Source organism: Streptopelia decaocto (assembly GCF_964273445.1).
Source record: "Streptopelia decaocto genome assembly, chromosome: 3".
NCBI classification, from domain to species: Eukaryota; Metazoa; Chordata; class Aves; order Columbiformes; family Columbidae; genus Streptopelia; species Streptopelia decaocto.
This window is the reverse complement of record NC_138656.1, coordinates 53137554-53153100: the sequence shown is the minus strand read 5'-3', so window position 1 is coordinate 53153100 and position 15547 is coordinate 53137554. Positions and strand designations below refer to the sequence as shown.

General features: G+C 40.7%; 1 protein-coding gene across 1 annotated transcript in view; it reads right to left on the bottom strand.

Moving 5' to 3' along the window:
• UST (uronyl 2-sulfotransferase) overlaps window positions 1-15547 on the bottom strand; it is a 171242-nt gene that overhangs the window by 73534 nt on the left and 82161 nt on the right. The window contains exon 4 of the mRNA XM_082049239.1: window positions 8937-9016. Coding sequence (XP_081905365.1) covers window positions 8937-9016 — 80 coding nt within the window. The remainder of the gene's footprint in view (window positions 1-8936; window positions 9017-15547) is intronic.

The following is a 15547-nucleotide window of genomic DNA, read 5'->3' as shown; positions in this document are numbered from 1 at the left end:
GCCTATTATGTGAAGAACATGGGAAATCTAGGCAAGCAAATTTTAAATCAGATTATCTTAAAACCTGTAGAAAAAGCTCACCATAGAGTAATGCTTTCTAAAAAAATAAGCCTGAAAAAACCCTTAGACCACATAAAGGTTAAACTGCATATTAGATTTGTGTTTAGTCTTCCATCAAGCCACAGTTAAAAAACATCATTATACACTCACATCATTCAAAAAAATTTTAGTATAAAAACGGAAAAAATATGTAGGAGGGATTACAGCACCGTGTGGCCATTCATGAAAAGAGTACTTTACAAGGCAGACCTCACATGACGGTAGAAAGTGTTTCATGATGTGTTAGCAAAAGGTGTAGATTATAATAAACATACATAAAGACACAGTGTTAACACTGGGCACATAAGTTTATCTGACATTTCCCTACTTTCAAGAACTTAGCCAGTGCTTACCCAAATAATTTGTTACCATATTTTAAATGACACTTCCTAGGTGTGTATGTTTGGTGGTATTTTGTTTTGTTTGTTTGTTTGTTTTTAAAGGAGGAAAAAAATCCACAACACGAAACTACTTTAGTAGATAATCCTGGGCTGCAATCACCGTTTCAAGATGTTGATTCAATAAGCCACTCCAAGAGCCCAATCCCTCCCATGGCTGAGCTGTACAGATCCGGTGCAAGCTGACTCAGGCACTGCTGTTCATAGAAAGTACACTGCAGCATCTCTCTAGTCCAGCTCCATGCATTTGCCCAGCATGCTGTTTTCAAAAGCTAGTGGAGCACAGTTAAAACACATCATAGGCATATTCTACGAGACACCTATGTCCTGTGTAGCATTACTTAATCCAGAGAAAGGGAGAAACAAGAATCCCCAAGTTACTAATAAATCTGAGTGTTGCAACAAATATTCCATGACTCTGTTTTTAAGTCAATGAAGACACCATCACAGAATCACACTGGATTTACTGATCTCTTACCAGTCTATGCAAAAATTTAAAAGTGAAATTTTATTTCCAAATCAATTGACCAGAGACACATACATAAATTAAGTCATGGCAAAGCAAGATTAAAAAAAATGGCAAACACACCATCCAACCCTTACAAACTACCAGCAGTCTAAGACACAAGGCTTTCAAACTTCGCGCTGTCAGCACAGAGTGTGCTCCTGCTTTCAAACATGCAGCTTACATGACACACAGTCAAGTTAATTCTTCACCATGTACCTCCTTTTTTGTTTGTTGGATACAGATACAATTTACAGTGCCCGAGAACACTGTAGTGTCAAAGTGCTGTGTTAAACTGCAATTCTTAAAGCTGCTTCTGCATGAGGAAAAACACAAATCTGATGAATAACAAAAAAGCTGAACAATACTGAGAAACTAAGTTTAGTTTTGGGCTTATCCAGACTGAATCTCTCTCTGTCTGTTTCTGCCTTGATACAGTATGTGCTACTCATAATACAGAATTCAGGTCAGAGTTGAAGGAAAATGTCTGAACTTATCAGGACTATTGCATGTGACACTGTCTGCCACTGCAGCAGCCTGATTTACTCATTTTTATTAGTTACTGTTGGCCATTATGTTTGTTTAAAAGAGTAATATTAGAAAAAAAAAAATCAGTAATGCTGATACAAGAACAACAATAACCTTATATATTAACTCTGCTAATTAATGAACAACAGAAAACCAGAAATATTTATTAAGTTACCTCCAGAGACCAAAGGCAAGCACCTTCCAAAGCAGAAGATCCAACATATCTTTCTCTGCTCCCCAAAAACCATCCCTCCACATCCTTCATGCTCTAAGCAAGGGGCTGCCCTCCAAGCAGGGCACAGGGAGGTGGCTGCTGGCTGTGGCCCAGCATAAGGCCCAGCAGTTCCATTTTCCTTGGCTTTCCCTTCAGCAGATGTACCTGCAGCAGCGTGGTTGTCTCAGAGTCTCCTGCTGGCCTTCCAAATTTAGTTTGAAGCTGGCCAATGGGTTTAGAAATTATTTAGAAAGCAGCCATGGGGGGAAGCTGGAAAAACACGCAGAATAGCTGGAAGCACTGTATGAGTCTTATTTCCTTAGAAAATTATGCTAAAAGGGAAGTGTTGTCCCCTCCCCTCGAGCACAGACACTAAACACGCCGCAGATACTAAACTGCAGCTGAAAGGAAGAAGAGGGCAGCAGCCCAACAACGCAGAAAAGACTCCTTGCATACTAATGCTGGGCAATAATTCATCCCAGCTTTGAACAAATAAGATATACTGAACTGAATTATAAGGGCTAATTAAATGTAAGATTAAATTGAGTCCATGCTTTATCTCTGCATCTCCTTACCACATCATAGGAAATTTTAAAGGAGATAATTCCCCAGTGGCCTATAACTACTGCAGAAAGTAAAGAATTCATGGCTCCAGTGAGACATGAAAAAGCCTGCTTCTGTCTCTGGGTGGTCTTTCTAATGCTTCTCCCTCCTATGACTTTACCCTGACCTAATCAACCAGCCTTTAAACACGCAAAAGTCACTTACCACTCACTGACAGAGACACGTCTTTAGGTTTTTATATGTTTCCCTCTAACGTTCATTCAGCCTGAGACAGGAGGGAGCAGCCAAGCTTCCCGCTCTGCCCAGACGGGGATCCGTGAGTGCATGATCTGAAGATAAGAGTTTGTTGTCAGAGAGGGGAAAGCTGCCTTCCTGTGTCCAAAATGAGAGTCACACAATTCCTCCCATTCTTGATTCGCCCTGACCCAAAGCTGTGGCTTCACTATCCCCCTGTGCATTCCTGCAAACATTCTTTCTGCTTCTCTGAAATCTGTGACACTTGGAGCAAACGCCGAGCATCTTGTCCGGCTGCCCAAAGGCAGTTACGGTTACGTAATTCCGTAGACTACTAAAAGGTCAAGTGGGGCTTTTCCACAAACTTGAAGCTTCTTCCTGCTTCATTTTTTCTCAAGCTAAATAAATAGATGACAAGCCGCATTTATGATAAAGCACAGCAAACAACCTGCGGCTATCCTAAAATAGCTTTTTGTCTCTCTGCAGGCTAAGATCCTGTACTGCTTGGATTTATCAGTAACACCTGCAATCTTAGCAAATGTATCAGCATATAAATATTTACCTGCTTACAGTACAGACACTTTAATATTTGCTTCTGACTAACATTTTGGAAGCTTTTCCCAGGAACATTAGCATATAAACTTCAATTCAGAAGGAGACAAAAAATTATCAGTATTTTTACTAATTTAATGGCTCCCAAACTTATTTTTAAATACATGCAACATTGACTTTGAAAAGGAACGGGAATATGAGAAAGATAAATGACAATTGTCACCCTGGTCCTGCAATGTGCCCTTTTTGGGCACACATCTGCATGGAGCCAAACCTCCTGAATTCTGCACAAGTGAAGATGGGTGCCTCTACCCTGTGCACTGCAGACCACTGCACAGGTTATGACTGGCAACTTTTAGAGTGCCTTGGGCATGTGAGAAGTTGTGTATATATATATATATATAATTTTAGATTTATTGTTTTTTTCAAACATAAGTCAATTATCTCAGCATTCTGAGAGAACACAAAACTATCAAGGGCTTGTTTTTAATTCTAAGAATTTACTGCTTCACAACATCTATTGCAGGAGGATGGCAGCTAGTTATTTTGCATGCATCATGTTGCTCATTTTTTTTTTCCCCTTGGATAACATATTTAAGAATAAGGAGTGAAGGCCATTTCTACATAATAGGAAATGGCAGCCTGGTAAACAGTAACTAGGAAAGGATCTAGGAAACACACTGGAAAAACAACTTGCCCCGAAAGCCCAGATCACTCTGGCACAACTGTAGTTTTAGAAGGTGTAAGTATGAGGACTGCAATGGTGGTTTTTTGTTTGTTTCTGTTTTGTTTGTTTTTTTGGTCTATCATATACAGCATTAGTGAAGCTGATGCAGATCCAGAGTACAGTTTTGATCCTTATACTTAACAAAGTCATAGAATCACTTTGGTTGGAAGAGACCCTTGAGATCATTGAGTCCAACCATAATCTAACTCTAGCATTAAACCATGCTGAAAAAAACCTTGTCTAAATGCCTTTTAAACACCTTCAGGGATGGTGACTCCACCACTTCCCTGGGCACCTGTTCCAATGCCTGACTACCCTTTCTGTGAATAATTTTTTCCTAATATCCAACCTAAACCTCCCTGGCAAAACTTGAGGCCATTTCCTCTCATCCTATCACTTGTTACCTGGGAGAAGAGACCAACACCCCCCATGCTTCAACCTCCTTTCAGGTAGTTGTAGACAGTGCTAAGGTCTCCCCTCAGCCTCATTTTCTCCAGGCTAAACAGCCCCACTTCCCTCAGCTGCTCCTCATCAGACTTGTGCTCCAGGCCCCTCACCAGCTTCGTTGCACCACTCTGCACGCTCTGTAGTATTTCCATGTCCTTCCTATGATGAGGGGCCCAAAACTGAACACGGGATTCAAGGCGGGGCCTCACCAGTGCTGAGTACAGTGACACAATCACTTCTCTATTCCTGCTGGCCACACTATTCCTGATACAAGCCAGGATACTGTTGGCCTTTTTGGCCACCTGGGCACACTGCTGGCTGATGTTCAGCCAGCTGCTGACCCACACCCCAAGGTCCTTTTCCACCAGGCAGCTTTCCAGCCACTCTTCCCTGAGCCTGTAGCGCTGCCTGGGGTTGTTGTGACCCAAGTGCAGGACCCAGCACTTGGCCTTGTTGAAGCTCATACAATTGGCCTCAGACCAATGATCCAGCCAGTCCAGACCCCTCTGTATGGTCCTTCTACCCTCCAGCAGATCAACACTCCCACCCAACTTGGTGTCATCTTCAAGCTTACTAAGGGTGCACTCAATCACCTCATCCAGATCATTGATATAGTTATTAAAGTCTATGGAACTACTGGACAAATTTGGGAGAAGAGTCATTGAATTATTAAATGGATGAGGAAAACACCTGTGGCAAGAGGTTTGAGAATACCTGTGATCAAAAGGAATAGTGAAAGGTGTTTGGAGGCAGTAGTGGAAGACAGTTGCATGGGGAGAAACACCAGGGAACAAAAATGTCATTTCAGTTAATAAGGAGCAAAAGCCAGAGAAATTCACATTAGAAATTAGCAACAATAATTCGACAGTAAAGCTGACAGACAACTGGAAGCAAGTGCCCAAGGAGTGGCAGAGCTGGTGTAACTCCATGCCTTCAAACGCAGACTGGATGCTTTCACAGAAGACTTCTGAGAAGTATACTCTTTTTTCCCATCAAGAGCAAGAAAACCCCATGCTGTGCTAGCCCCCGTAGCAACAGCCAGTATGTAACCAAAAAGCACCTAAACGTTTGCCTCCGCATGTAAGAACATTTCCAAGTAGGGTCATTACAATAAAGCCAGGTATGGAGAGGTCAGTCTAGCATTTAGGATGAAACGAGCAGGATGGTGACCACAGAGCTGTAATGAAAAGCCTTGCCCAGGATTCACAAGTAACAGAGAATTCAATAAACAGAACCACCTTCCCCAAAAGAAATGGTCCCAAAATGGACTGGATGGAGCAGTCACCCTTCTGAGGTACTGGGTTGTCTCCTAAAGCCAGCCCTAGCTGCACTGGAGAGACTGGGAACAGAAGCTGCAAACCACTGCGAATAAAGCTTTTCCTGTGATGACAAGCACTATGTAGAAATTCACTCACATCAAAGAAGAACAAGAACCTTAGTTTTCCATCTTCTGTTTGAAGCTGTAACTAATTAGATTTATGTCTGTAAAAATTCACGTAAGATTTGCTTTAATGAGTCCTTTCAGCATTTGCCTTTTTGTCTGCCTCTTTGCACTACTTTGTCTTTTAGTTCAGTGCTATCTTTTCTCAGTCCAAAGATGTAGGAGAATAAATGAGGATTCATTCACTCAGCTGAACCAGCAGGCCCTCTTAAAACATTGTTCAAAAACAAGGGGAAAATGTCCCTGGCAAGCATTCAGGTCAGGATGAGATTTTCACATTTTTAGAACTTTGTTCAGCAAAGCGACTGGTGCCTCAGAAACAGGCATGTGCTCAAACTCACCACGGAAGGCTTAGCTCACTTACACTAGAGATTTTTTTTCTGGAAAGACAATATAGTATTTTTTTTTCAGTTGGAAACATGAGTAAACGCCATGATGCTTTTCTGAATAATCAGAGTGCTTTAAGTGCTGACAGGTTTATAAGCAGGTGCAGCGTGCAAATGGGGGAAATCCAAGTGATTTGTCATTGCTGCTGTTCACATCAGTGATGTTAAATAAAAGTCAAGTTTATTTTTCTTACTGCTGTTTGGGAAGCTGAGAAGCACCTATAAGCAAAAGCAAAGCAGACTCCTGTTTTGCACGACTCCGCTTACATTTTCTCTGCTTCTCCAGTACCTTGGTGATATGCTCCAAATGGCTTAACGTAATTCCTACAGATCTTGAAAGCACTGAACCAGAGAAGTGCAAGACAGTGGAAGAGACTGTTTCTATCCAAACAGTAACCTTCAAGCTTAACCAAAAGAGTAGCAAGGAACGAAGGAGAATAAAGCATTCCTTATGTCTTCCCACAAACAAAACTTGGTTTCAAAGGTGAAAAATACCAAACAAGAGAGGTGAGTTTGTTCACTGCGTTAGTCCCCAGGATGGCTGCCCCTGCAAAAATTCACAGTTTTCAGTAACAGCTCTGCTACAATGTTATGTTAAAAGCCTCATCTCTTCCCTTGGGAAGGAGCAAGGGGTTTCACCAAAGTGGGGTTCTTCAGGCTGAACTCTGAGCCTTTCAGGGATCTGAAGCTGCCCTAAGCCTGCAGTCAGGACTCTGTTGTCTCCTACTGCACTGCCTGCTCATAGCAAGCTGCTGCCTGAGGTCTTCAGTTGTCAGCCAGAAAACACCACATCCATACTTTGACCCTCATTCTTTTATTTTCTAGAGTATTGCATGGCTTCTGCGTTGAGCGGGCAGAAAAACGGAGGCAAATGGGAAGAATCGTATTTCATAGCTGATTTGAGTTCAGCTATCCACTAGAGATGATATATAAAGGAAAAGTTTCAAAAAAATAAAATCAAGCAAAACTAAGCCACTTTCACAATACTGTAATATTTATAACGTATTTAAATCATATTTATGAAAGTTATGCAAAATCACTCCCCAATGAAATACATTTTTTTTAAAAAACATCACCCTAGAATTAAGGAAGAGAGAAAATATTCAACATGTTACTTCACTGTTAGATGTAACACTGCCAATATATTTTGAAACTATAGACTAAAAGTCTCATAAATGTTTAACTTATCAGAAAACACTTGGAAATGCTAAACCAATAGTGAGCAATGTTGATGCACTTCAATGACATCTCATTTAAAAGACTCAGCCTTTTCACTTTTATACAGCTAAAGCAAGCATCCTCCTAATAAAAGTTTTCACATTTGCAAGGAACAGCCAGAAAGGAAGCTGCAAATACTTTTATACATCTTATATAATTTTTATATATTTTCACAAATTCGTATTGGAAGAAAAATGTGGAGATATCACATCCTGGATACACTACAGAAAAAACATGTTACCTATGTAGCAAGGAGGTACCATATAGAAAAAAAAAAATTGAATCTTGGGAGGAGCAAGTGGTAACAATATTCAGCTTTTTGTCATGTACCTAATGTTGTGTACCATCTCTGAAAAATCAGTTTAATCAAGAAACATTCCTTTGACACATAGGTGTGGCTACCTGTTTGATCTTGCATTTCAGTTGAGAGAAGAGATGATTTACCAAATATGTGAAGTCCCACCCCAATAAGATTTATTCTTTAAAGACAATACATTAGAAATTAAACCATTATGGAATCAGAACAGAGAACATAGAAGATCAAAGTTTTGTTCAGCTCTTCTTGTTGTCATGTAACAAAATCATGTCCATAGTTAAGTTATATATCAAGTGAATTTCCAATTTCTCCAAATATTCTATTTTCTAAAAAAACCAAAACAATAGCCCCTCACAAATTTTCATTTTTTACTACATTCTCTGCCCATGTCTGAAGCCATACATTCAAAGGACACCCACTGACATTACCACGTAAACAAAATGCTGGGAAGTTAAGCAAGCTCTTGCAAAGATCTGCAGAAAATTCACACTTCTACAGATTTTTTTTAATCTAAATGTGAGGAGTCCAGCCTAGTGGCACAGATGGCATAGTTCCTGAATATAATTTCCTAATTAAATTTACAGCCTGGGAAATAACCATCTGCAGTCAGCTTTAACCTCTGTGTCCTGGCTAAATGCTATCTGGCATCACTCATTTGTGTCCTTCCAAAAATTCCTCAGAAGTTTCATCCAAATTCAATTTTCTTCACATTCTGTGCTATAAATGTCTCTAGAGTCTTGCTGCATAGTTTTAAATAGCTGCCAGAAGGGACTGCACTCCCATGACACAGAGCATAATCTGTTTGTGTGGCTTATAAATACTTCTACATCCTGTGGAAGGGGGACTGTTTTGTCAGAACAAAATTAAATTGGTTAAATTGGTGAAGAGTCATTGCAGGTACAAAATTAATGAACTCAGTGGAGTTTTCAGTCTCGTATTAGGCTATGCAGAGATGAAACATTCACAAAAGTGTGCTGCCACTGTTAAAACATGAGTGCACAGTTTAAAGATCCAAGTTATCACCTCATGTGTGTTGGCTGGAAACATCGTAAACCAAGATCATCTTGGAGGCAAAGACATGCAAAAGCATCCTGGCTTTTCCCAAACATACTGCACATAACCGTTCTGTAGCAAAGAGAGGGCAGGAAAAAAACTCCAACTTCGGAATGTGACTTTCAGTGCCAGAAGGAAAGGGAGGGGGGCAAGTACATTGTATTGCTCCTATGCCAAGAAGAAGGGAAAATGTTCTATGCATTACAATTAATAGAAATAAATGAAAAAGACTTTTAACTGAAAAAATGCCTTACCTTGAGAAGTTGAGGAAATGAACATGTCTAGTGAATAAATAGGGCTGCTCAGCAGTGCTTATGTTTTTAATCAATTCCATCTAAAAAAAAATCAACAAATCAAATTTTCCATGTTATGTCAATGTGCATTTTAAGACATATATAACTCTCAAACAACATATGATGATGTAGTTCTCAACTCTGAATTACTCAGGGACTCCTTCCCCACTATCCCTCCCAAGCACTGTCATCAAGACAGCATGACTACTACTTCATGTCTAACCAAGAAAGGTCAAGCTGCAGACACCATCCTGCTATCGTGGAGCTTGTTAACTTCCAAAAGTGGGTATCAGTTTAAAGAAAGGCATAAACTAAATCTGCACCAGAGCTTTACAAGTGGCAGCTGCCCTCTGAAGACACTGGCTCTATACATCAGAATGCCAAAATGCAAAATGCCTGAAATTGTAAAAGAAAATGGGATCTGAGCCAATGACCATATAACAATAAAAATGGCCAACATTGCCAAAGCACTGATTGACTAGGCTGTTTAAATACAGGAATCAGTACTTCCATTTCTTTTACTATTACAGCAAATTCACACTACAAATTAAATGGGCAATCTTAGGAAGATGATGCCATGTTCTAGTTCAGGCACATTCACCCATTTTTTTTTGTTTTTAATAAATGATTTAATTTCAGATCACTGAAGTGGAATAATGTAAACAGCATATACTGAAGACTGCACACCATGGATATGAATGTCTATGTTGTGTAAGCTGAGCTGTAGCTATGACCTACATCGGGGTATCAAACTCACTGTCATCGGGGGCCACATCAGCCTCGTGGTTGCCTTCAGAGGGCAGAATGCAATTATAGGACTGTTTAAATGTAGGAGTAGTTACATTTGTACAGTCCTAAAATTGCTTTTGGCCCTTTGAAGACAATCGTGAGGCTGATGTGGTCCCCGGTGAAAATGAGTTTGATGCCCCTGATCTAGCGAAAGCTGAAAGTGGCTACAGGAGGATCATGCTAGAGAGTTGAGATGTTTCAGATAATTTTGCTTCCTTACTATTAACTTCCTAAGATTTATCTTCTGATTTCCTGTTCCAGGCTTAAATGCCGCCTATAATATGGACACTGAACACAAATGCATTTTAAATGATAGGTTTACTGATTTTATAAACTGAGTAGTATAAAGTAAGACAGAAAGTAACAGACATTCATGACTGGGAAAAAAAAAGAGATAAGAGAAGATGAATCAAACATTCTTGTTTGAGTCATATCAATTCATGTACTAAACTTAAACACTATTAACGAGACATTAATTTAAAAAAAATTTCCTAAAGCTTGAGTGCTAGAGCTGACATGGACAAAATAAGGAAAAAACATGGGGCCCAGCCTGTTACATGGTGAAGATAAAATGACTGGCATGTGATGAGTTACTGCACTAAAAGCTTGAAGACCATGGTAGCATGTCCCTGCCATAACCAATATTAAACTACATTTAAGTGACATCACCTTTTTTTTTTTTCTCCTTCTATTTCCCAGTTTTGTTATACTGACGTTTTGCCATGGTTTTTACACTGTGTGTCAGGTTTTACTGTTTCTCATTCATCTTTCATTCGCCATTTTTCCTGGGATACATAACCTGCTGTCTTCTTTCAGACTACACAAACTACCACCATTTAACTTCAAGAACCAAATAAAAAAGTGCACACACTAATATGCTTTTCCCTACTTTCACTCTGCCTTCAACAATTTTATACACATACATCTAAGATGAGCACTGAAGCAAACAGTTCAGTTTGTTCATTTTCTCAGGATGAGGCTTTTCCTGTCTAACTAGTTTGAGTACCTCAAGCTATACTAGGTATAGACTGTGTATATCAAGGTATATTAGGTCTGAGAAAGGCTGTAAACCCAAGGAAATGGAATGTAAGAAGAGACTGCCAAAAGAAAGACAGTATGAAAGGAAAAGAGAAACAAGGGAAAACAGAAAGATGGAAAGATGATGTGTGATTTAAACCCCCTCCCCTCCCCCCCCCCCCAAAAAAAAAGGTCTGCATCAAGAAAGGAAGGAAGATGGCAGAAAGAAGGTGTTGATGTGAGATAAAAACTCTATTCATGCTGCTATGGTCATCACTGTAATTCCATCTTGGAAAAAATGAAAAAGTATCCTAAGAGTATAAATGTGGAGAGATAAAGATAACCTACCCATACAAAGTAATCCAACTGAGTTTAAAAAGACAGGAAGCTCTAATATAATACTGCTAGATAAATGTGTGGGTGGGCATATGTGTTACAAAGTACCACAGAAGCCTCCCTTGCCCCTCAGCTCACCCTGGGGCTGAACAGGTTGCCCAGAGAGGTGGCAGATGCCCCATCCCTAGAGACAGTCAAGGTCAGGTTGGACGAGGCTCTGAGAAACCTGATCTAGTTGATGATGTCCCTGCTCATTGCAGGGGGGTTGGACGAGATGAGCTTCGAAAATCCCTTCCAACCCAAACTATTCCATGATTCTATGATCGATTGGCTGACACCAGGAAGATTCACATCATACCAACACCATGTTTCCCACTGCACTTCACCTGCTGTCAGTGTCAGGCTTGTGTCAAGCTGGTGCTGGACTGGCACAGGCCCTTCTGCCTCAGGGGCAAAGGGAGCCTGGAAAGATGCACAGAGAGCAGGACAGCATCTGGCTCCTGTATTGTTTTTTTTAATCTCTTGCTACCAAACTCAACCACTTGAGCTATGATATTAGTTTAGTCCAAAGCAGACAAAGAATTCTGCTTTGACTTAAAGTACCTTCATATTTAGACACTTAATGATCAACTGGACTTGTAAGCAGATGTGGATAAAGCTACAATGTGCATATGAACAAACAAGAAAAAGCCATTCTTTTTAAAACCCTGCCAAAAGGGTAAGTAAGGCTCAACAGAAACAACACACAGATGTCAGAAGGGAAAAATAAATAACTGTAATGGCTCATGGCCACATGCAAATTGTGGCCATACTTCCCATGGGTCTCTCTCTCTGACCCCACTGTGCTGAACTGATTTCAGCCTAACAAGCCAAACATATAGTTCAGAAAAACCTAGTGATCTGCCCCTCCTTTTAAGATGATATTAAAGGAAAGAAAAAAAAAAAGCCCCAAAGAGAAATCTTCCAATGTCTCCCAGAAGAGTAAGGTCTCTTCTCTTGTTGTTGTTTTGTATTGTTTTTCCTTTGTTTTTGGTTTGTTTTTTTACAAGGTGACTAACGTAGAGGACTAACAGAGAGGAAGAGTGAGCTAAGGGTGAGAGCTGAGGAAAGCAAGCACCTTTGGATGGAATGAGTGATGAAAGAGAGAGGTATGAACCAGAATACACCCATGTTTGGAGGGAGAATCTGTAAAAATATCCAGAGGAAGACTAAAAGGAGCACATGTCCACTAGGATAAGAGGACACAAGGAACCATTCCTCTTTTTCGCTGCTGCCTGGATCTCTTGTGTTGGTATTAGGCCATTTGTGTGAAACAGTACTGAAAAAAACAGTAATTTGCTTTTGAAATTAATTACATTGCACCAGAGAGTTAATGCTGCTAAACCAGGATCCCAGGAGAGGGGAGTGCCAGGACACAAGAGCATATGGGGGAGGCAGAGGGGTGGCAGCCTCAGCCCGCACCCACCAGCGCAGCCCAGGGCACAGCCCAGCCACCTTAGCTTGCCCACCACGCACAAGCGAACCACAATCACGGGGCGCCCTGCACTCCCTGAGGAAAGGGGAGCACGTACACTGCACGGCAGGAGTCTGCAGAGATGATAAACCACAGCAAGCAGTAGCAAAGACCTCTGTGGTGCAGTCAACACACATTTGCTGTCATTCCACCCCCTCCCCCTCAAACAGCAATTCACTGTAAGGAACAGAGCTTTTAGTCTAAATGCTGATTTGCCCCCTAGTGTAAATCTTTCTGTCACTGTGGCTCCTTGCTTAAGCTTTTATTCTAAATTTTTCTCTAAAATCCATTTTCTGCATTGACTTTTAAACAGGACCTTTAAGGAAGACCAGATGCACAGAAAAATCCTGTAAAGCACAAGCTATTTTTGAATTGTAAAGCCCACCTGAGCAAAAGCACCAAGAGGCAATACTCCAAGAGGAACGATTCTTCCTTGTCTGCTGTCCCACCCCACCACTGTGGGATCTCAGTTGGCCATACCGAAGAAACCATAATGGCTCGGCAAAATCTGTGTATTTGTACTCAGCCATTGCTGCATTGCAAATAACAACCCAGCAGATGGCACAGTGAAATGACTCTGAGAGACACTGAGAGACACAAGGCCCTCCCCAAAAGGGGAGAAACGTGGAGAGATGGCTTTGCTCCAGCCATGGCATTGTCCCTGCACAAAAACTCAACTTGGGCTTGCAAGAGAGGACACCTTCTTTCCCTCTTCTGGAATCGGCCAGCCCCCGACACTGACTGCTCAGAGCAGTTCTGTTTGGTTGGAGATTTGCAATAGGTAAATTCTGCTGGGAAAAAAAGGAACGTTCAGATAATAATCTCACCCAGACAACAGCCAAAACATTACTAGTTTTTTTAAGCTGCTGTGTTTCACTGGGAGAATTTGAGGTCAAAATATATAAAAATGGTAAGGCAACTGGGATTTTCTGGTGAGGTCAGCTGGATGACAATATGGTCTCCACTAACACTGATACAAACAGGACAAAAAAATAAAGTCTCTGTCTTTCTTGTAAGTTCTTTACCATTTTATACTGTTTTCAGTCTCTACTGAAGGCATGTAGGGTCCAGGAGGCACAAGTATCTACAGGTATTTTGTATATCACTTTCATCTCGGTATTCATTTCCATAAACAACTCACAGGAATGAGACTAGGTCTTCATTTTCAGCTCTCAAAAATTTGGAATAGTTTCAAGAATTACTTCAGCTCCCCAAGCTGCTAAGACCAATCTTCTCTCTTTTAAAGCATTTAAGAAAAATTAGTGATGGATTTTTAGTGTGTTAAAGTGGAATTATATATAAAGCTGGCTGCGCAGCCATAAGGATTAGTGCTGGAAGGAAACAATATGAGGATAAACTATCAGTCACTCCCATATGTGATTGGTATTTGTACACCTATAAGCATACTCATTCTTACTACTCCAAATGCAGAAAAATGGGGGTGGAAGAAGAAGCCAGGGGTGAGGAAGAAGTCATTTTGCAGTAGTTAATATGCCATTTTAAAGCCACCATCAACTAGACTGACTTTGTATACATGAATACTACATATTATTTTCTGTATTTAATTTACTCAGAAATATTATAGCAAACCGTAAGGCACAAATTAATACATTTCCTTCCAGAACTCACTCCCTTATGCCCATAGGATGTTCAAAGGCTGCACTTCTAATTGCTTGCAGGCACACAGAATTCAGGAAAATTTCTTAGTAGGAAGGAGACTGGAAAAGGCAATGAGAGTAAGGATTCTAGTTATGTGCAATCTCTGCAGTCATTAAGAACACCTACGTGCTTAAATTTATTTAACAACAGCAGACTGCATAAGCTAAATATTTACAGAAAAGTCTTGGCTTGATCAGGGCTTTAACCAAACACAGGACAGACAAGTGATGGAAGGAAGAGAGATATATCATCAAGAGCGAGAAGCCCATGCTCACACTGGGAACATATAGCCCAGCCCAGCTCTCTTTTCTCTTGTTCACTACCTGGAGCCTGAGGCCATTCATTCTCTTAACTTCCTCTTGTGTACACTGCATCAAAGGTGAGAGAAAGAATTTTTTCATATTCTGATCATAAAAAACAAGAAGACAACTAAAAATACCCTGAATGACAGAACAGTAACTGTTTCCAGGCATGTTTCCTGGTGATTAAAGGCACTTTTCAGTAAAAGCACTCATTAAATCATGAACCTATTGTAGCTATGGCAATAAGTCATAAATTAAAGAGACTCAAGTTATAGCAGGGCAATCAGCTAAACATCAGCTCTATAGCAATACTTCCAGCACCATCTGTGTTCCAGTACATTTGCTGTCCAGTAACCTAACAGTTTCTGGAGTACAAAAAGTAATGCAGATATTTATCCTTTGTCAGTTTACTTGTTGCATGAAAAACAAGTCTGGGCCTCTCTGGAGGAGCATCTTAAGACGCTGGACTAAAGCACGGAGGACTACTGAGACGTGATCTTGTATCATGTTTAACAAAGGACAATCTGCCTAGCTGAGAAAGGCAGAACAGAACTGAAACAAAGCGGATGATGAGGGTAAGAGCCAGTAATTATTAATGCCTGAAAGGTTTTTTCGTTTTATGATGTGTCTCCCCATCAGCAATGAAACTCAATGGAGGACATAGTCAAAACAAAACCCAAACAACCCAAAACACAAAAGTAGGTATACCCACAGAAATCCTCTATCTCACATCCAACAGTTAAGCAGGAAAAGTAACCAGGTAGACTCTGTAGCACATTATAGTTTGACCCAGACTCAATGGGACCTTTTTGTGAACTCCCCAGGCTCTGTGGTGCTGCCGGTGGGATACACAGAGGGATGCTGCAGCAGCTGTAGCCCAGGGCTCTGTCCCTTCCCTCAGCCACAGACAGGGGCAGTGGGGGAGACACTGGCGTCCTCCACAGCCTTTCTCTAGG